Genomic DNA, 22,647 nt, shown 5'->3' with positions numbered 1-22,647 from the left:
ATAAATCACTCGTACTTTTCTGTTATTTACAAGGAATGTGTGCTTCCATAGAATATCTGCTTACCCAAGATGAGGTCCTCCATTCATGAGGTCAAAGACCTGGGCTGGATTCAGTAGCTGTTTGAATCTTCGTAGAAATTTTACGCCTTGGTTGTCTCCACTTTTTGAGTTGACAAAGACCAACAAAGGGCTTGTGCAAGAAGGGGGACAAGTAGCTTTCCAGAAACCTGTTGAGGAAAAGGGAAGGGAAAGGGAAGAAAAGCAAAGAAATGTGAAGCTGTCCATGGAGATGGAGTGAGAAAAAGACAACACCCCACACCACAGCAAAGCTACAAAGAAGCTAATACTTTCCTTGTGCTTATGGCACTCACTGGGTAAACACCAAAGGCACACAGCCCTGAATCCAGCACGAACCACACCTCATGCTGCCAAATGTCACACTTATCTCCTAGCAGTATGCCAAAATTTTCAGCTTCCCCAACCTTCCCAAACTGCTTCTGCAATATAGTTGTTCTCAATAAATTTTAACAGCTGCAGCTCAGCAAATACTGACGTTACAGGGTAATAAACTGAATGCAAAAGCAAAGCAAACAGTTCACTGCCATACTTCAGCAATATCTTCCAGTTTGGAATTTCAGCAACAACAAAAAGCAGAGTCAAAGAGACAGAGTCTGCCACTAACAGTGTTAGCTGAAGGGACTGTGACTGAGAGGAAGAGAAAGAAGGCACTACTTACTAGCGATACTTACCATCTGAATCAATGCTGTTAAGAGCAGTAGGAGGAATGACAGATACTTTGCACAGCCCAAGAGGGCACTTGTTTGGCAGCAACTCTTTACATGCTGTGTGTACCTGAAAACATCAACAAAAAGCATTCATTCAGACTCTTTTGGGCACTGTGGTACAACTCATAAAGCCACCCAACAAGAGGTTGTAAAGGAAGAATAAGAAAGGAAGAGGGGGAGAATCCATGGAAGTGTCAATCGATAAAGTTATTTTAAGAATGATCTAATCAGAGTCTTCTACTAATTCTCCTCTTTCCATTAGTGTGTACTTTTTCTGCCATTTGAATTTATGAGACTAGCACTTTGAGTGCTGAGAGGACCACATAACAGATTATGTGGCTTTAAGAGCCTTCAGGCATTCTGCTTTCAAAATCCCAGCCTCAGTTGAGAGATCAAAAGTAGTTACAAAAGAAAAAGCTGGAAATTCAAGAAAACAAGAAAGCGAAAAACAAAGCAGGAAGACACAAGGGACATAAGAGGTAAGAGAAGAAGGGATTAATAAAGCCACCCAAAAAAGGAAATACAAAGTAGAGCAGGGCACTTCAGTCATTTCTGGTACATGAAGACTGTAAGATAGAGGCTTTGCTTGGGGTTTGAGCCCCCACCCCTCATATTAAAAATACACATTTCGTGGTATTTCTTTTATTATTCTTATAGACAACTGGAAACATAGCAAGAGCTGCATCACTGCAGTGGTTAGGCAAGAGGGAAGGGAATTGCTATTATTGCCATGGGAAGGGAAATTGCTATTATTAAAATAGCTTAGTATTCTTTATCATCTTTTTTGTTGTACCTTTTCAACTTGCAGAAATGACAAATAATCACAGAATCACTAAGGTTGGAAAAGACCTGTAAGATCATCAAGTCCAACCATCACCTCACACCACCATGCCCATTAAACCATGTCCCACAATGCCTTGTCCAGAGGTTCCTTGAACACCTCCAGGGATGGTGACTCCACCACTTCCCTGGGCAGCTTATTCCAGCATCTCACCACTCTCTCAGTAAAGAAAAATGGCTCCTTAAAATCCAAAGTCTCCCATGCCTGAGGCATTGATTCCTAGTGTCATTAGATTCCTCTACAAAAGCTTAGTCTCAGAAGAAAATGAGCTTGCAGAGAAGCCAGATACTTATTTCAGGTTTTACTTTTATGCATCACAGTGATACTTTTCAGCACAAATTTAAATTTCTATCTCTTCCTTATCATCTGGAGAAAGAACAATAAAGTCCTTCATGGCAAATACTGACAGCACAGTTAGAGATTTCATTTTAAGTAAATGTCATTAAAAGAACCACAGAGCTGATCAAAGACTATCCTTTTCCAGAAATTATCATGTTTATTCAACTCACCATGGCTTTGCACCAAAGGCAGCGCCAGTCTTGCAAACGTAGGACACTGCCACAGGTTTTATCACACACAGTGCATTTGGCACTCACGGGCAGGTTTCCTTCCAACCACTGATGTGGCATTGAGATCTGAAGTACAGAGGGAGAGAAGCAATATGGACTTTCCAGAGTGCAACTCAAGGGTGCAGGATGCACTGTGGCACTGAGACATACAGAGAGGCAAATCTTTGTGTGCATTGTTTATGGACAGCAAAGGCAATTTCTAGAAAACACCTGAGGAACTCTTTTGGCATTTTACATCACACTCAAGCACAAAGAGACCAGGTGACTCGCCCCAAGCTACCCCGGAAACACAGACTTGCATCAGACATCCCATATGCTAAGGGACTGTTCCAACCACTCATTTAACCTTCTTTTGCCAAAACTCAGACCAGGTTCCCCATGCCTACAATTATTTAACCTCAACTCCCCGGGTCCATAGCAGGAGTCTCTTCCTATTTAGGAGTCCTTGCTACCCTGGTTGGACTTTTCACACAGAATCTCATGCTCTGACAGTAAAGGCCTTTCCCACATCGCTCACACAGAAAGGCAGAATATGCTATTTGTACAGTGAAGAAAGCCACAGAGCACATGTCAGCGCTTCCACATCAAGATAAGGCTAGAATAGTTAAGACTAATGCCTACCCCATCTTCATCCTCAATGATATCCTTCCCGATAGAGGCCAGAGTTGTCCACTTGCAATTATTGGTTGCCCGCACAGCACACCGCTTGTGGGCTTTAAACTTGCACACTAGAGAGGAAGAGAAGAATATATTAATCCTGCCTCAGAACGTGTAATGTGGCAGTCTGTGCAAAAGCTTTCCCAAGTGACCATATTTGGCTCCAGAAGAAAGCATGGGCACTCACTACACTTGTTAGCACTGCCAAAACTATCAGCTCTAAGCTTACTGAGTAAGACGAGCTAGCTATTCATTCTTGCCTTGTTGCTTTTGCCAGTTGCTTGTACAAAGCTTAGTTTTCACCTTGTTAAATTTGACATGATTTACATAGTCATACACTCCTGCATCCTTTTACACAGTGTAGGTGTAACCTCATTCATGCTAGAAATATGAGCTGTGCGCAGCCAGGCATGTCTGCTATGCCAAAGCTGAAAAAGAATAACCTCCTGGCATTCAAACACTCGACGATGTTCTTACAAATACGACTGTTCTTATGAACAGGAGTATTCTTATGAATATTCTACCTGATACCTCAGAAGTACATACCTGTTCACTTCAGAAGCATGATTTTAAAAAGGGATGGCAGTATTTGTGTATATGGGAAAAAAAATAATCAGCTGTATTACTATCAGGTCTAACACTAAAACCAGCATGAAAACATCATCACATCTATTATCCTTTTACAAAATGCCAAGATCCTGATCTTGACTTCTGCAGGAAGATTCTCTGTGAAGCCAAAGGAATTCAGCAGCAAAGGGTTTCAGCATCAGGTCCAGAAAAGACCTCCAGTCTCATATACAGCCTGTAGCTCTCTCAAGTTTATTATGCAGCACTTTTCTACATCTTTTTGCAGACTGTTAACAACATTCCTCTTAAATTAGCTCGGGAACATGGCACTGAGCTATAAAGACGACGCTCCCAAAACAGGAGACAAGAAAGCACGCTTACCTTCACATGATAACCCATGTGATGTGACTCCAGATAATGCCTCCCGACACACATTGCAGTATGTTGGCCGAGCATGTGAGCAGGCGTACCAGTTATGCATCCCTGAGAAATGGTCCATGCTGTACTGGGTAGACTAATAAAATAAATGTATTACAGCAAAGTCTAAAGTAGAGCCACAAGACTTTTTTTCCTTAAAATAAAGACTTGCACATAGCAGTCAAGAAAGGCAGAAACAGAACACTTTTACTAGGGAAGAGTAGGCCACATGCAGTTTATACACAATAGCTGTAACTCAAGAAGGTCTTTAAGCCAGAAGAGACTACTTGAAGATGGAGCCACACCTTCATTCCTGCTCCTGTCCTACCTCCCATCCTTGTCTCACTACAAGTATGTGTAGGGAAATGAACTGGAGAATTTATCTGCTGGAGAATTGATCCTTCCCTTCCCCACTTTTTTTTGTTGGATTAAGTTTTCAGCAAGATCAGTTCCCCAATCTGGTTTATTCCATAGCACATGAATCCTTGTACCAGCATAAGGCAGGAGGCAACAGTGAGACAAGCATCAGAGTGGGGAAAACACAAGACAGCTTCTTTTGGTGGCAGTGCTGGTCTAACTACAGCCCCAAAAAGCAAACAGATGCACTGAAGTAGGCAAAATACCAATCAGGCAAGACGCGAATTAGGACAGGGAGGATAACTGAAGAATGAAAAGTCAATGGGAGAAGAACTGTGTTTCAGAACCTTCCCATACTCTGAAAAGCACTCTCAAAGTTACCAAGGGAGAATATACAAAGCCACAAGCATTCTTTGGGGAATCACTTCAGCGTATTTGGGGTAGTTTTTACAGAAGGCCTAATGCTATACCCATTACAGTGAATAAAACCAACTTCTATTAACTTCACTGGAAGCTGACTCCAATCTCAAAATAAACTGTTATTTAGGAGAGGGGGCATAGAGTGCGAAGGAACACATTTTCCTATTACCTCAAAATGTTCACGGTTTTGTACAGTCTTCAGTGCTGCAATCCAATCTTCCATCTCTTTTCTGTTATCAGCACAAAGGATGAGCTTTCGACATGGAGTGATAATCTGAAGAGTGAGAGAAAATAATAGCGTGTATTCTGGGCATGTCAGTGACAGACAGCAAGAGAACACGTTATCACTAGTGTAGTCTATTGAAGCTATTTTCAGAGGCCATGATCTGCACAATGGAACTGAAGTTATCTGCACCTTTCAATCATGTTTCTCTTCCACCATAACATACCTTAATTCCTTCATAAAAGTACAGAACCACAGAGATTTTAGCTGTCATTCCCATACTGAACTGAGTAAAGAAATCTCTCAGACCCAAATAACAGCACGACACAAAACAAGCACAAAGCAGTAAAAGTTAATATATTACATGTGCAGAACTAGCAGAAGTTTTTTTAAGTATTTAATTACTTTTTAAATTGGCAACGACATTAAAACACTTTGTTAACACCATAATATACCAGTTTCTAGCAATTAATAAATTAGGTAACATGCTCTGTAACATCATACTAAAAACTTGTTGAGAGGCATGACAAGTGGGGAGGGAGGAGGGGAGAAATCAAACAAAATAAGCAATCTAGAAAAGAAATCATTGTATTTTGAACCTTCATGTCTCCTGAGGGCTTGTTCTACATTTATTACATAAAAGATATTCTAACAAATGTTCCACTAGCAGCTTGAGGTTGTGGTGAGTTTGCCTTCCTCTAAAAATACTGTCCCCAATGTGTTTCTACCCTGGGCTAATTCCCATGCATTAGTTGCCCTGTGTTAAATAAACAGTTCAGGGTTTTAACAAACCAGTAGAAGACAGGCAGGGTGGCCGAAGCTCCCCTCTGCCCAGGAAGGCAGACAAGTCTCCGTGTAGCCTACCACCAATGCTCTCTTCTTTTGTCAGATGGCGGCAGCAGAGAGAAATAAAACCTTCTAGCTCTTCAGAGGACTATGTGCTGTCCACAGGGCTGCCCATTCAGCTGGGGTCCAGACTTGACTATAAATCAACATTTATTCTTCCTAGGACCAAAGTCTTTCTTCCCCACATTGTAGTTATCTTATCTTACTAATACTGCCTCCTTGTGCACACCTCTGTATTGATTTCCATCCAACTGACTTCTTAAATTAGACCAATATTGAAGTGTTTGAAAGACTGGATTCAAGAAAAGCTGTGTTAAGGCTGAGCACCATTAACAAAAATCAAAAGACTCCTCCTTATGTCAACTCTAAAAACCTCCAGCAGCCCAGGCTCTCCTGTGTCCCGCTACATTTTGTACATGAAAAAAATTGTCTATGTCATCTGCTTTTCCAGCAATTGTACCATAACATCTGAAATAATGGATTAAAACAAACTAGGATTGTGTCAGGTTGATGAGGCCCGTGTGGCTCTCGCAAGCATGCAACCAAAGTTTTGTTAATAAATACTAAACCCCCACCCCCCCATCCCAATACATGACCCCTGTTAATTACCATTTTCCAGTCTGTTTCTCACTTCTCTCATTATGATACATAAAACAGATTAAAAACAAAAACCTCTAAAGTTGAACATCAAACTTTTAGTTGATGTTGAAGTGCATGTGTAATGTCAACAAAAACGATACACCTGTAAATTTCTGCTTTATTTTAAGCGCTTCAGTTTTCAAAACGTATTTCTTTTCATAGGGTAGATTGCAGCCTTCACCTGCAGTAATGCTAAGTTTACCCAGAGGCATCACCAATACCTAGAAAAGGGTGCTACAAACACTTTAAGTAGGCAATGAATGGGGCTAAATACCTTTTTAAAGCAAGGACTGGCCATTCAGATTAGAAACACAGTTTTGGCATGGAGCATTCTATCTTGGACAAAATGACCTGATCTGTATCAATTGTAAGCAAACAGAAGTAAATATTTATAATTTTCTAAAAATAAAACTTTGAAGAACTCCTTCCCTCTTCCCTGACTTTTCCTTTAAACAATTCCAGCTCTGATAAAATTTATTCCCAAAGAAGCTAATCACAGGAGTCTTTCTTTTTCCTTGGGAAAGTGGAGAAGTGGGCGGTTAACTGTATTTCCATCAAAAACTCTGCTATGTAGGAAAGGCTACCCTAGAGAAACTTTTTACAGAGCATGAGACACTACTGCAAAAATCAGTGTGAAGTTAGTGAAGAACGAGCAGCATCTCTGAAGTCCTACTAAAAGGAAGCAGCTTTTTCCCTGGAAGTAAAACCAAGTTCAAATAATTTGTTCCAACAGCACAGGGCCCCACTTTTTTTTCTGGCGGCAAAGCCAAGAACATCTATAATTGCATATGTACAACAGTACCCTATGTAAAGTCCAAACATCCTAGGACGAAGCATCCAAGGACCTTTCATCACTCTAAAACCAGCCAGTTTTTGCCGCCAGTTCATTCAACAAGCCACTGGCATGCTCTTGGGCAGTGGGGAAAAATAATTTAAAACAGTTGGTAGAATTAATTTATTATCATCACGATCCCATTTCAGAACACTCCTATTCAGTGCTGTCCCTTTTCGTATTCTTGCCTCTTTTTTTTTTTTTTTTTTGGCGGGGGGGAGGCAAATGCAAAGTACATAGTATCATTTTTAAATCACCTTGGAAGACATGAAATCTAAAATATTGGCATAAAATACAGAAATGCAGACACTCCTTTAACAAGAAGTAATTTCTGAGGCTACTGACTTCCTGGATCACTGGAGAGACTGTCCAATATAGAAAGTCACTAATTGCTTCTTAAGTCACCTACCGCATCATCTTAAAAATCCCCACTCAGTGTTGGACAATCCTCTGTTCAAAGAATGAAGTTAAAGTTTATAAGACAAGAGGACAAATAAAGAGATCAAGAAGGTTTTCATACTTGAATCATCCAGACAAAGACTTGCAGAATTAAAATAAAGGGTCTATTGTGTAACTACAAAACTGCAAATAAAATGCAACTTTGTGTAAGATAAATTTATGAAGAGTATTCCCCATTAGTCAGTTCTAAAGCAGCATTTGCATTGGCATTTAGTGGCATCAGCAGAGATGGAAAATCAAAGAATACAATCTCCAACCTCACTTCTATTCTAAGGAGGACAAACTGGGACAATTCAGGCTTCCCCATAAAGGACAGATAAGATTTTAATGTAACTAGTGTCACAGTTCTTTGGGGAAATTATGAAACCACACAAACCTGGTTTTCTGATTAACATGCAGTGGTGTTACAGTTAACTATTTTAATGAGGATAATTAGGAATCCAGAAACATGTTACTAGGGACACTTCCTTTACAGAGTGGTTCCACCGTTCTCGCCTTTCATACAGCCTCACACACACAACAGCCAACACTGGGTACCTTGTGAGCATAAGACACTCCTGCTTTCCCTGCGCTGCTGGCCTCTTACCTGCGCAGGCTGATGTGCAACAGGCGTGCCACAACATTGGTCCTGAATAAGGGCAGAACTGAGATTAACAGAAACATGCTCTCACTCACAGGGAAAGAAAAACACTCATCCTACCACTGTTACCTCCTCCTACTTGAGCCAGTAATTTCAACTCCAGACATCCACCCGTTGAAGGATACTAACAGAGGGAGAAAGGCTATTACATACACTGTGCTGTCTAGACGAGACCGATGGTCAATGTAACATCTCACACCAAAAAAAAAAAAAAATTAAAAAAATCATTCTTGTCATCTCCAAAAGAAACCACAGCAATCTTCCCCCTAAAAAGCTGTCCTTTCCCAGCCAGGGAGTCTGGTGTGTTTGCTCTCAGCTACAGCCACGATAAGCCAATGCTCTGGAACACAAGGCTTGGTTATCCCTGTTGGCAAACGTGGCTAGAAACAAGCATGGTCCAGCTATTTTTTATGTTCCGGCTACAGCTTTTGACTAACATCCTGGAACAGTATATTCCACAGGATGACGACGCACTAGGTGAAGTAGCATTTCCTTTTATTTGTTCTAAATTTACAAAGCAGTAATGTCATCCAGTGACCTCTTGTTCTCATATAAAGGGAGAACACAAAAACAACGATCTGATTGCTTCTGAGTTAGGATGGGGGCTGCCTTGCTAGGAGTTAAAAAAAACACAATAAAAAGTTTTAAGATTATTTATAATCTCATACATTTTTGGCCTGCTTGGGGATTGGCAGAACTCTGAGTGTTCCTGCCCTGAAACAGCTCAGAATTTTATCTAGATATGAGCAATTACGTAAATTAAAAGTGCTTGTTCTTCCTAAAAAGGGAATATTAAAAACTAACATACTTTTTTGATCCTAAATGCTATTGAACTTTTGGGTGTGGTTCTTTAGATTTCACTCCTTAGTAGGAACTGGATGCCCAGATACCCCTGTGCCCAGAGCTCACCACATGGTGACTTTATTGAGATCTAACACTGACCAGCAGAAGAGCTCAACAACAGTCATGCGGAAAAAAAAAGCTGCCAATCCCTCTAATCAATCCTGAAGAGCCATAAGGATGGATGGGAATGGCAGGAAGGTTTAAAGACACTTCAAATCAGGACACAGCCTAATTTACAAACTACTCACTGCGTATTAAACCCCAGAATTACGATGACAATCAACTACCCATCAGGTCACCCCTTTGCAGACAGTTATATGCCCTCTATGCAGATGAGCCATCTCAAGTCTATCAGAGAAACTCTCAATCTTCAAGCTTGCTCACTCTAAATCTAAAATAATATAAATCTAAAAAAAGCCATGCCTTCATTGGCTGTCTTGCGCAAATACTGACGCTCCTGACACTTCTCCAAAATTTAGCTTCATCTCCTGTCTCTTCCTCATACAGCACATGCCCTCTTACCAGCCATTAACCCCCACCCCTTCATGTTGACCCACACTCCCCTTGTCCAAAATTAACACCCGTTTACTGACATTTCAAACCAGGCCAGCTGGCAAACAACAGAGCCAACCAAAGAAAATTTCTCATTTCACGTTCTAAAAATGGACTGGATGTCCCTGGATGTCCTCGCCTAATGAACAGCTGTGAATAATTGGATCAGAAAGGCAGCCCAAAAAAGACTCCTTATATTAGACCAAATTTTAAATAGAAATCTGCTATACTTCACCCTTTGGTGTTTTGCTGTACTGAGCAACCTTCCTCCACTCAACAGCCGGGGCATAAACTTCATTCTCTGGTCCTGCTGCCATCAGAGACAACTTTACCATCTCTGCTCTCTTCATCCTTCAGCATTTCCTGGCTGCCCAGAAACTGCTCAGCAAAAAAGAGACAAGTCTGGCCAAACATGCATTGGGACTGTTTGTTATCAGAGTAGATCTGGTGAGCTCAGTGACCACAAAAGACGGCAAAACAAGTTAAGATCACACTGGCCCAATCACGAAGCTGGCTGAAGAAATGCTGCGGGGAGAGACAGGGCGGGGGGACATACACTTTTGCTAAATATAGTTTTTCTGATGTGATATATTTCTCAGAGTGGCCAAAAGCGGGTGTTTGAGAACACCTGCTCATTCTGACTGCTTCCTTTTACTCACATCCTGTTCAAATATAGTCTTATGTTCAAAGGTGCTAGCCATAAATCCCCCAAAGAGATCCTGGATTATTCCAAACAGTTGATGACTTGGGTACAGGGACAACAGGAATTTCTGGAGCTCAAAAGACCTAGGAACTGCAACTAGAAACAATAAAATAGCTGTGAGAACAGTGCTGGTGCAGGCAAAAACTTCAGCTTGATCACGTATGGCAAAGGCGGGGAAAATGTCTACCATCTGTAGCTAACTGCTACGTCTGCTTTTGTATAGCGGCGTAAGCCCTTGATATCCTATGAATCCAAAAACTCAGGAAGGAAAATTGGGTGAGATTACAACAAGGACCCATCCATTTTATCCTCTTTAGCTCCTGTTCCAGCAACAGAGGTAGTTAAATGAACACTGCTATACATTAAAACACCTCACCTGTGTTCATCAGCAAGATTCACAAACCAGCAAAGTCACTGTATGTTTCAAAAACCATGGCTGAACTCACAGAGGGCAAAATGGACTAAGTGTGGATTAAGCAATGCTACTCCCTCAGCAAATACACAAGGTTAAAATGAAGACTATGAAAAAGTGGGAAGACAGGAAAATGAAAGTATGAGTTTCAGACTCAAAGCAGTCCTTTACACTTAAAATCTTAAAAGCCTGCCTCATTGATGTCAGCTTCCAAAACAACCTGGAGCTGAGCATCAGGCCAGCAAAGCCTTGGACAGCAAGTCAGCATGATTTTTAGTAGGTCTCTATAGTTTGGAAGAGAGAAATAATACGAGTATCAATGCTTAGACTCATGGGGAACCGAGGCTTGCCTTCTCCACAGACAAGATCCCTCTTACTATTTGCAATTCAGCTTTCACTCAGTTTTGCCAACAAATTCAGTCCTGTTAACTCACTGCAGAGGTCAGTTAGAGCTCTTTACAATTGCACCGATTCTCTTTCCTCAAAACCTGGATGCTACCCCGAAGGGGAAAGAAAAAAGAAGCTTTTCACATGACACTGGAAAAATGTACCAGTTTTACATTTATTTTTATAGTGCAAGATCTTTATTCCCTGCTAAAATTACCATCTTCCACCTATGGAAACTCTCGTTTCCATCAAACAAAACAAGTCATTAACGTTCTTATAGTTGTGCCAAATTCTGCCTCTTGCGTTTTTTTTTTTTTGAAATAGCAGTAACAAGATTTTCCTCAAAGCCCTAACTGCCCAAATCTCTGTTTGCACTATACTGGGTATTTTATCCCCAACTTCCACGTGGCTGTTTTACCTTAATTTTCAATCTGTAAAATCCAGGATAGCTCAATTCCATAGGAAAACAGGTACAGCATGTGGTGTGGTCTCTTCAGGACCATTTTTACATTACTAGGTTCATTCATCTTGCAATATGTACCTCGTCTGCAGGGGGTTGCACATTACAAGCGCATCTTCTCTGAGCACTGTCATTGGCACTTACCGCCGCTACGCTGTGCCCGCAGATCAAGTTCAACTCATGCTGACCCTCCATCTGTGCATTCTCCCAGTCCCTATCTTCCCCAATGCTGCAACAGGAAAGCAGACCAGACAGAGCGTTCCCTGGGAAAATTATCATCTCTCATACCAGGGTCACATTCCTACATGCTTCTGGAAACTCTGTTCCTAAACAAGGCACATTCCTGTTCTTGGCAATTGGTAAGAGGAGCACAGACAAGGAGAGGATTTTAGGGCTTTTAAAACCACTTAACAGATGTCAAAACCTTGAGTATGCAAGAAGGTCTTTGCCACTGTTAGCAGATATAAATGCACACAATCCTGGTAATTCATGGATATTAATCACTAGAGATCTACATGGATGGAGCAGCACCAAATGGGAACCGACAGGGCTGCCATGCCAAATGCCAGAGCCTCTTAGCCCTGCTTTGTTATCCAGCCACCCTCCACTTCATGCAGCAGATGCACACACACATCCGTTCTTCATCTGTTTTCCAAAGGATGCAGTCCTGCCAGGAAAAGAGTTCCCAAAGAGAACTACCCTGTTCAGAAAGGGCAGCACATTTGGGAAGGTAACGGATATTTCAAAGAAACCTTTCTCCTCACTCAAACAGAAGCAAAACCATGAAGACCAGAGGGGGCAGGTCAATGTTCCCCAGTGGTAGAGCTGCTGTCTCAGTGGGCTTATACACATCAAGGATAGCAGCTAATAAATTACAGGATTGAGCAACAAAAGACCTTGTCCACGGTAGGAAAATGACCTGTTACTGACAGCTTATTGTTAGTAACAGCTCCTCACAGCCCCCTAACCTCAGCTGTGTAAGAGGCTGGTAGCCAGCACAAAAGGAAATGAACAGTTTTCAACAGCTTGATGAACCCGGTAGCTTTCCACACTGGGTCACCAGGCAAAGACAAGTCCTGTTTCACACCCCGCAACAGTCAAACCATCACAAGCACGACAAGTAGGGAGACCTCATTTCTGCAAACAATATTAGCAAGCCTCTCCCTGTCTGTCAAAATGACCAGAGCAAAGATGTGCATAAAAAGAAGTCTTTTCCTTCTAGAGCAACTCCCATGTAGAACTAAATCCACCATGTTCTCAAATGACCTCCTGTTTACCACGCCTTTGTGTCCTCACCTGGAAGGGGGAGAAAAGGCTGGAATAATCTGCAGTCTTGCCCAGGAAGGTAGATAAAACACCAACACAGCAGGAAGGTTACAAAGAGCAAAGAGATTATCAAACAAAAGTTCCTAGTGTTCAGGCACAAGGGCAATAACAGACACTAATTTCAAAGCAGTAAACTTCCCTCTAGGGAAACAAAAGCCCTTCACAAACAGTCGCCTTCACTTTCCAGCTCTCTATCTATCCTGTCTCACAGTAAAATACATAAAGCTCAGTCTGACCTCTTTCTCTTACAGTAGCTTCATCTTTCTCAAAAACTCCTAGCATATTTTGGGGTCATTCTGTAACGTACAGTAGCAATCGCCAGATCTCTCCACCCAGAGCAACTTCTTCCAGACTCTCTAACTCTTCTTCCACGTTTAGCCTCTCTTCAATGGTTTTTCTCCAGATTTTTCCTTCTTTTGTGCAAGCAGACTAAAGAGCAGCGCCTACAGGAGGCTGGATTAAGAGTCCTAAAAATCCTTAACACAAAAGAATTTTAAATGACTATTTTCACTGACTAACAGTGACTCAGAATGGTCTGTTTACCAAAGGGCCTTTTCTCAAGCAGAAAAAAACTGCACTGAAGTCTGGATTACAAACTACTAAAATAGCAAAGTATTTTGAAACTGCAGCGGTTCTGACAGGAAATGGGGACCGAACGGCACTTAATGAAGGGAGGGGGGAAAACCAGCAGAGCAATTCTGGACATGGCAATTCATGGCTCTACTCATATTTTCACTTGCTTATAAAGGAAATTCTGACAGCTGCCAATATAAACAGAGTAAGAGCACTAGCAGAGAGTGTACAATTCCTGAATGTATACACACATGGGTGTGGAAGAGACAACAACCCCCAGCAAAGCCTGACTTTCCAATGTACACTCTAATTTTGTCCAATTTAGAGAAGAGAGTTTAAAAAGGAGGAGGGAAGAAACATCCCTTTCACAAGTCCCTCTTTTCTAGTCTTTCCTTTCTCCAAACCTTAACAAGGCAATCCATGACTGTGTACGAAGGAGCAAGGTAAGGAACCAGGACACTTGGCGACGCCCCTGTTTATGTCCCCAGATTAGTAAGTCTTTTTACCCACTTCTGAGAGCTGATGTCTTCCCCGTGGGTGCCTCACCCCTGTGCTGAGGGAGCCGGGGAGGAGGATGCCCTCCCTCGCTAGGAAGCCCAATGACTCCCTGCAGCAAAGGTTCAAGCCCATCTCTTTCAAAGGGCTGAGGCCACACGGGGCAGTTTGGGGAATCTGTGCAAGTGTCAAACCACGCAGATTTCCCTGATCTCTATCAGCCCAGCTCGAAGTCCAAGTCTCACTTTCTGCAAACAGCTTGGAACAAAAGTTCTTATATTCTTTCTCCTCATAAAAATAAGTCACATGCTCTTTCTCAAAGCTTGTATTTCAAACCAGCACAAGTAACCTCTGAGCCGGGTTCCTCTTGTTTCAACAGTGCCGCACACAGCTCCTGTGCTAGACACCAGCAGCAGACTTTCTGCCTGACAGGTAGCTTCCGCAGTGCTGTTCTCTCTTTCAAAACCAAACTCTTCAGAGAAGGCTTCACTGCCTTCTCTGCTAAAAAGGATATATTTTCACTTAAAAGCACCAATACAAATAATTCAACTTGACATAAAATCACAGAAAAGGCAAAGGCACTTTCACTTCATTGTGAAATCAATTTGCAGACATTAAAAACATACTTTCCCCATCAGGAAGCACCCTCAGTACTTTTACCTTTTGTTAAAGTTCAAGCACTTTGCCCTGTGTTTTTAGGAAAGGTTAATTACCCCAAAAATGAAGATTCATGCTATTTCTCCACAGTGTCAACAAGCCCTGGGACAATACAGCAAAAACATACAGTCTGAAGGAGATCAGATGGTCACTTAAAACTTCACAAGACAGAAACTGGCATCTTTGCTGCTGAATAAAGTCAGTACTAAGTAACAAAGTTGTAATAACAAAAATTGTAGCACACCTCAGGCTTCCGTACAGCTGGAGAATGACATCCATACTGCTTCTCAGAGATGGCAGCATGCTTTCATTCAGGAGCACCAGCAATTCCCTGTTCCTCAGCCTACCACAACCATTGTCGCCTCCAGTCATGCAAGTGCTCTGAAAGAGAGGTTTTACTCTAACCTCAGTACTTCCTCTCTCCTGTGACATTGGTTAGGGTGAATCATCAGTTAATAAACAATATTTCTTAACTGATGGGTGCAGCATTTCCAACAGCACCACCTTCACCCCGATTCTGGAGAACTTATCTACATAAATCCACGCCAGAGAGAACACCTGAACAGTAAGAGCTTGTAGCAAACTTCTTCCAAAGAACCTGAGCTCCTGATGATCTGTTATGCTGGCACAGGTGCCATGTTTCTCAATGCTCAGTCCAGAAAACGAGGACTCCTGCTCTTACCTTTCATGTTCAATCTTCCTCTAAACTAGTGTCCAGAGCAGCCTACTCCCTCAGGAAAAAAACTAAACCGATTGCTTGACATGAGATTAATAGGATTAGTCCCCTCTGTGGTCAGTCTTTCTGAGCTATGTTCCACTTGCGACAAACTGATTAGCTGCCTGCTTAAGGAGGAGCTGGATAAGTTTCCTTCTGTAGGCAGTGAAGCAGAGAGGCAGGCGCTGACTGTAATAATATGCTGTTTCCTGTCTGTGGCTGAGCTGAGAGGTACTTCCCAACAGAAAAGGGTTTACAGGAGCTCAGGAGTTCAAGCTCCACCTCTTCCAGTGAAGAGCCTTTAACTACGGAGGAGGGGTCAACAGCATGGCTCCTGGCACGCAACAATGTGCTCTGACCGAGCTTCACTTCCACTAAAGCATCAGAAAGAAGAAATCAAACTACCCACATCTCGCTCCACAGAGAGGACCTTTCTCCTATGGGATCTCAAAGCTATGAATAAGATGGGATGGGAAGTGAATGTTGTAATCCATGTTATATGAATGAGGGTGAAAGTCCACACCACCACTTGCTAGCAATAACTGGAAAACATTTACAAAAACACCATGTGAGAATCATACCGAAACACAAAATATGTACCTGAAAAGATCTGATGTCCTTCCTAGGCCCTCTCCTGTTGATGACAGGTGTTTTTTATTTGTATTCAAGAACACGTATTTTAGATTTTTTCCCCCTTCAGCTTTATAGATATCCTGCACAAAGCAGGAAAGGGACAATGAACTGGTAAGGATTTACTCCATCAGCTGTGCCAGTTGCACTGAAGGCAGCAGGCTTAATTCAGTTGGCACCTTCTAGAAAAGAGCAGATCTTCAGCCAACACACCAACCTGAGGAGTAAGAATTTATGCACCACACAAACATTTACAAAAATGGGCCTAAGGAGATGACCCAAAGTCCTTTCAAAGACTCTTGAGGGGATAGTTGTGGTGGCAAAGTGTTGGCCTGAGCAACAGATAACAGAGAGACTGGTGCCCCGCCAAAACTTATGGGCTTCGTAGGGGAGAATGGGCATGCTGGACGGTTCAGGTCCATGACGCAGGTAAAGCAGTCATTTTGAGAGAAGTATCTCCAAAACCCAGGCTTCCTGGCATGATCTAGCGAAAAAACTATTCCAGGTTCAAAGTATGGAACTCATCCTTGTGGTGTATTCTGTTGTAATGCTCCTAAAGCAACTGCATGCTAATGCATTAAACAGGCACATCAACCAACCAAGTTACTGCAAAATTGTGCTGTCCAAGAAAAAACTGTTCATGGAAACAGCTGAAGTCTCACTGGGAAGACCCAGTATGCCCAGTGTGATCCCAAATAATCTACTTTTTAGAAATCACAAGAGGCTTTGAGGGTATGGCTGGGAAAGCTCTGCTCAGAAGTTAGGGTCAGGCTTTGACCTCACCCATCCAATGCTGCTGATCTCTATTTTATAACGAGTACAAATGTAGGCACACACTGATGGCAAGAATCCAGGCTAAAAGTTGACCACCCTCTTGGAAATAAATGGGTCTGAAATATGAGGATAACATGGTTACCACTGAGTTTGTAGCACAGCAGATCCTCTCTAAGGCCCTGTGAAAGACAGCAGCCCTAAGAAAATCCACTGGTGAGAGATCTATAAACTAGGTACTAAGGGACCATACATGGAAAGAACCAGTCACTTACAGCCCAGATATCCCAAAAGCATTTACCTTGTAGATAGATGTCTTAGAAGGACAGAGATGGCAGAGATGTGACAGAACCAGCAAATATTACACCTACAGTCCTCCTGAGAGGAGAGAGACCTGGCGTGGGGCTGCTCAATGATTTGTTCCCAGAGGCTTCCTGTTAAATAACTCTGCAGCCACACTGCCTGACCTAAAGGAACAATAGCTAAACTTAAAGCTTTTCCTTACACCTCTCGGGGGACGGAGCTGTACAACATCTTAAGCTCAAAGATGCCCCTAGTCACATGTTCCCAGCCCATTCTATAGTCACATATCCATTAACTCTGGGTAGCAGTCCTGAAAACCGTCCCCACTGCAAACAGGATACACTCACTGAAGAAATCTATGCAAGATCAACTAAGTAAACAACAGTGGAACCTGTATTACACACTCTTCTTTTTAGAGGAAGAGGTCTGCATCTTAATACTCACTTTTTTCTCTCTCCTGCCTGCTGACAGGAAACAAATTAGCTGTCAGATTTATGTCCTATGTAAAAGGTTTACTGGCAGCTATATTTTTAACCTTATTCTTCTATTTATGCAACATAACCTTTGCTGGCTCTGACCTCTGGTTTTCTTCTCTCACAGTGCTGCCTCCTCATGCTCTTCACTGCCCTTTCGACAGTTTCTCCTGAGTGGTCACCCCTTATCACCTCTTTGCTTTGGATCCACATTGCTTCTCTAAGTGGTTTATCTAGTGTTTTTGTTTCCCGCCTCCTTTGCCAGTATCTGAGTGTCATTCATGCAACCTGACCTGCAGAATCTATACACTGAGCAGTATGAATGCCTGGATAGAGGGTGAGTTTCCCCAGAAAGAAACCACTCTTTCATAAATCCAAAACTACCAGTCTCCACTGAAGAAAACACAGAAACAAAAAGAAAATCAGAACATCTAGAACTCCAGAATAACTCTGCTACTCAACACCAAATGTTGGATGTTTCCAGTTTAGGATAAAAACTCAATAGTGAGTCCCACTGATTTGAAACAGGAAAAAAATGCATCAAAGAACTCTGAATTTTAGAAAGGAACCGAGCTGGGAAGGTACAGGGGGGAAACAAACTGCTCTCAAAGAAAGTCAAGAGAAAATGGCAAGACTGCAAAGAATCCAAAGCATTGATGGCAGTGATGTGGCAGACCAAACAGCAGCGAGACTAGGCAACCTTCTTATTTTTTTAAGTATTTTTATAGCTCATGGTAAACCACAATCAAACCCCTCTGTAAGCCATGATAGACAGAGTAGACAGAAATTAAGAGGAGAGATGCTTTTCCTGAAGTTTACCTGAGCCCCATGATACAGTGATCAGCTGGAGACAGTGCAAACTGTATCTGCTACTTGAGTGTCAAAGTAATCCTATACTTTTTAACCGCTAGGGAAGGCAGGGACTGGCAGAGCCTGATACCATAGTCATGGAAGTAACCCTTCACTGTTGGACTCAGATGGGGCAATCTGAGAGAGCGAACGCATTATTTCCTCCTGTCCCAACATCCAGTGTCTCTGATGGAGATTAGATCTCTCCCAACTATAATAATAAGCAGAACAGTAACAGTACATTTGCCTACCTGAAAAATCAGTCTTCACTTACATATGGGAAAACTGAAGCAAGACCCAAGAGAAAATGCTTTACTTACAGGTAAATAACTTCATGTTCTTGAAAATGTACCCCCTACAGAAATCATTGCAGAATCCTTCTCTCTAGGCACACAGACTGACACTTAATATCAGTATTTACTATAAGACCCAGATGGACTTCCTACTTGTCCAATTATCAAAACAAAAAGCTTTTTCAAACTTTGAGACAGTGCTGGGGTTTCATCTGGGCATAGGGTGGATCCCATAGCTGCTTTGCTCAGGCAAAGCAAAAAGCTACAGCTACATAATAGAAACATCCTTTGCTAGATGTTGAAAGCAGTGGGTCACTACAGCTGCAGCGCAAGGCACACCGCTCAGTCTTGGTCACCCCCTGCAGGTCACCATCCTGCAGGATCAGCTTCCTCTCTCCACCTGGACTGCTCCCTGCTTCACCTTGCCTCAGACCAACACCATCTCCTTTCTCCACACCCTCCTCGCACCTCCCTCTTGAGCCCTTCGGGGGCTGTGTGGAGGTTATTGCTGTTAGCCAACTCCAAAGCTCACGCTGCTGCTTGACACTCGCCCTGCGTGGCGGCTGCTGCTAATGGCTTTTTTCTGCACACCAGGCGTTTCCCCCAAAATGGAGCTTGGGGAACACTTGCACCTCAGAAATACAATCATTCTTTTCTCCCAGTTATTAAGCCTGAAGTAAATGAAGCAGTGACACCACCATGTTTACAGATTGCAAATATTTAGCACATATTCCACATCTAACAAGTATCCTAAACCAATTCCACAGTTACTTCTGTGTGACTTCTTTTTGTTCCGCCTTTTGCTTTGCCACTATATATAGTGTGCATATATAAACACACATACAGCCACATACAAATAAAGTCAGAGAAAGAAGTTTACATATTTTAAGGCCTGAAGGGAAAACTAAATTCCTTTAGCAAGATCTCCAGCATAAACATCATCACCACCCCTAACTCCCCTCAGCAGAACAAATTTTTCTGTCCCACTGTGTAAATGGATTCTATCAAACCCTCCCAGCTTATAGGTAAGAAAATCCCTGAATGCAAATTTTTAGCACTATACATAGCAACCCAAGGTACATGTGCATGGAGACGAGTTATGATTGCTGTAAGGAAAGATAAGTTTATGATTTTTTAATTTTTTTTTTTTTTTTTTAGTGAAAGAGGCTGTGAAGATTGTTCAGATGTTTTTAAACTCTGCAAAAGAGAAGGGATGTGGGGGAAAGATCCAAGAAGAATAGAAAACAATGCAAAAAATCCTACCGTGAAGCTGTTGTTGACATTCTTAGTGCTGGATTCTGCCACACTGGCATCTGTCAGATCCACCTCATCAAAAATAATGGACTGGAAAGAAAAAATTCAAAACCCCAATGAATTATTGAATCCAATGTATAAGCAGCAGACCCAAAGGGACATGCCTGTATGTCTGCCTAGCACACTCCATCACAGCCTTTTGTGATCTGAAGGAAAGGGCCAGCACCAACAACATGAAGGACTCCGAAATCTAGTTCCATACAGTGGTGCTCGCACTCCCCTGTCTCCAGTCAGTGAACGCTGTAACTTTATTTTTATTAAGGAATTATTAAAAAAAAAAAAAAAATTGTAGGCTTTGTTCTTGTGAAAAGAGACAGATTGATATCTAGTTGACTATCAACGTACCAAACCAGATGGCAGCTCTGATTTGATAGTCTAGCCTTGCTTGTCTCCTCCATTTCCTCCTTTCATTCATATTTTCTCCCTTCTTTGTCAGCTTCTATTGATTCAGAGCCCACTCCCTACTAAACTGCACCAAGGGGGGAAAAAATGTGGAAAAGTCAGTATCACAGGTCCACATGATGCTTTACTTAAAAACGAAGGATTTCCAAGTGTGAGGCAAAACACAGGGATCTTCTAGTAGCTACAAAAACTGAAGACAAGTGCTTTCAGAACACATTCTCTTTTCTCTACTGAGGGCTGTCTTCTCACAGACACCCATCTGACTCCAAAAACTCCACCACTGACATTCTTCCCTTAGACTCACATGTATTGTCAAGACCTTACCTTAGCCGTTTTTGCATAGTAGAGTGTTCGTCCTCGCAGCTTAAAATATCGTCTCTTCCAGCGCTGGAAGGAGCTGGTCTGTTTCATCAGCATCCCCTCTTTTATGATAGTCTACAAAACAAGGAGGGGAGAGGGGTGCAGCATACATTTTACTTACAGGCATCTTTTATGCTCTCCCACTGCATACCCGTACCAAAGACGACTGAAGTTTGACATCAATAATCTTAGTGCCCTCTGCTGGAAGTGCTTAACAAATTCATTCAACATAAGCGAGCAAACTTAACAAGATTAAACCGTCACAACACATAATCCACACTGGGGTGCGGTTTTATCCTTGTCTCCAGTGCTATCACGATACCAAAAAAGATAAATAACTTATGACTGAATGAGCATTTCTAAGTCTAACAATGATTCGGGGAGCGTAACAGTTAAACTCGCCGAGGTCAGGTTTCAGTTGCGGGTAATTGTGCCTTTCATTTAATTGGCATTTGATTACAAGCACATACACACCACAGTATTATCTGTCCCTATCTCCAGTTCTGCCTCGTGAAATTATCAGCATCTACCTGGCACAGAGCTGGCAAGCTGCAGGCCCACAGGGTGAAGAGTGAAACTAGAGCGAAGAAGGAGCTATATTCAACTTCAGCATTTGGTATTCTTCAGATAGTCTTGGCCCTGCCTCAGTACTCTCTGGCTGGCTGCCATTTCCCAGGGCTGGAGTGCCAAAACTGTCTACGCATACTGCCTTTTTTTTTTTCTTTAACTGCTTTATAACTAGATTGACATACCAGCATACACAGTCCCATATGCTCACTCACATACTATGCATACATAGGGGTATGTATTTAATCCACATGCACTTCATTCTACTTCGTCAAATACATTCGATTCCTTCACTGAGGACAGATTTTGAATACCAACAGCTACATGAAAATAATCTCAAAGACTGCAGCTTAGAAAGACAAAAGGCAGAAAAGTCAGAGCTGAAGGTTCAGCCCCAAATTACTGACTTGAAGGTATTGCCTAGAAACTGCAAATGGCGCTACGTCATGCCTCAGTATCATGAGAAACATGTTTTTCTCCCCAAGAAACAGCCCCCAGGAACCCACTTCTTGCTGAGAGAGCCCAATGCGATAAACACACAGTTAAAACACAGGAAACAAATGGTCTGACAATCCTGTAAGACAGGTTATTCTGTATCTTGATGCCAGGAAAATAACACAGCTTTAACATACCAGAGGTCTCAGTGTAACTCAGGTTTGTAACAGTCAGGTCACTGATGAGTATCAATTAATTCACAAACACAGTGTTAAATGTACACTGCCAGGCTACTACAGAGCACAAAATAAATACTCTTACTGATCCACAGGGTTTAGTTCGTTCTCGAAATCCTTTCCAGGGCGCTAAACTTGCTTTTAAAACGCTATATATATTTCTAATGCGGGTCTTTCCTTTTTGAAACAGCTGCAGATTTTAATACTTTCCACACACCCTGGCCCTTGCCAAGCTCAAAGTTTCCTCAAAAAGCACTCGGAAAAAAATGCTGACTATAAGAAGAAACATCCGTCTGACGATACATGCTTCTCTCTTGCTAGATTGAGCCATCCCCAAACTGGCCTGAGAGATCACAGGGCCTGGACCACCACAGTGATGCCTCTACTCACAAATCAGCTGGGAAAGAGTGGGCTCCCGCATACCACCCTATCTGAAAGAGTGCTGCCGGCCATAGAAGCCACCACATACCTTCCTCCACTGCGCTGGGAAGGAGAAAAGGGTGAGAGCTCCCCTATCTCCTCCAAAAGAAACATCATCTGCCTTGGAGCCTGAGACCTGGCCGACTCCGAGGCTAGCGAACCCCAAACCTCACCGTTTCCCAGTCTTCTCTTTCACAAAGCCACCTGCACACTGGCAGA

General features: G+C 42.3%; 1 protein-coding gene across 1 annotated transcript in view; it reads right to left on the bottom strand.

Annotated features, from left to right (window-relative positions):
* The window catches only part of DGKD (diacylglycerol kinase delta), a 29,794-nt gene extending 24,907 nt beyond the window's left edge, over positions 1-4,887 (bottom strand). The window contains exons 1-6 of the mRNA XM_009817893.2: positions 4,783-4,887; positions 3,801-3,933; positions 2,817-2,923; positions 2,136-2,261; positions 750-852; positions 65-227 (exon numbers count right to left, since the gene is read on the bottom strand). Of these exons, the coding sequence (XP_009816195.2) occupies positions 65-227; positions 750-852; positions 2,136-2,261; positions 2,817-2,923; positions 3,801-3,933; positions 4,783-4,836 (686 nt within the window). The 5' untranslated portion in view covers positions 4,837-4,887. The remainder of the gene's footprint in view (positions 1-64; positions 228-749; positions 853-2,135; positions 2,262-2,816; positions 2,924-3,800; positions 3,934-4,782) is intronic.
* Positions 4,888-22,647: the final 17,760 nt, after the last annotated feature.

Source organism: Gavia stellata, chromosome 11, assembly GCF_030936135.1.
Source record: "Gavia stellata isolate bGavSte3 chromosome 11, bGavSte3.hap2, whole genome shotgun sequence".
Classification (NCBI taxonomy): Eukaryota; Metazoa; Chordata; class Aves; order Gaviiformes; family Gaviidae; genus Gavia; species Gavia stellata.
This window is presented reverse-complemented; position numbering and strand designations above follow the sequence as displayed.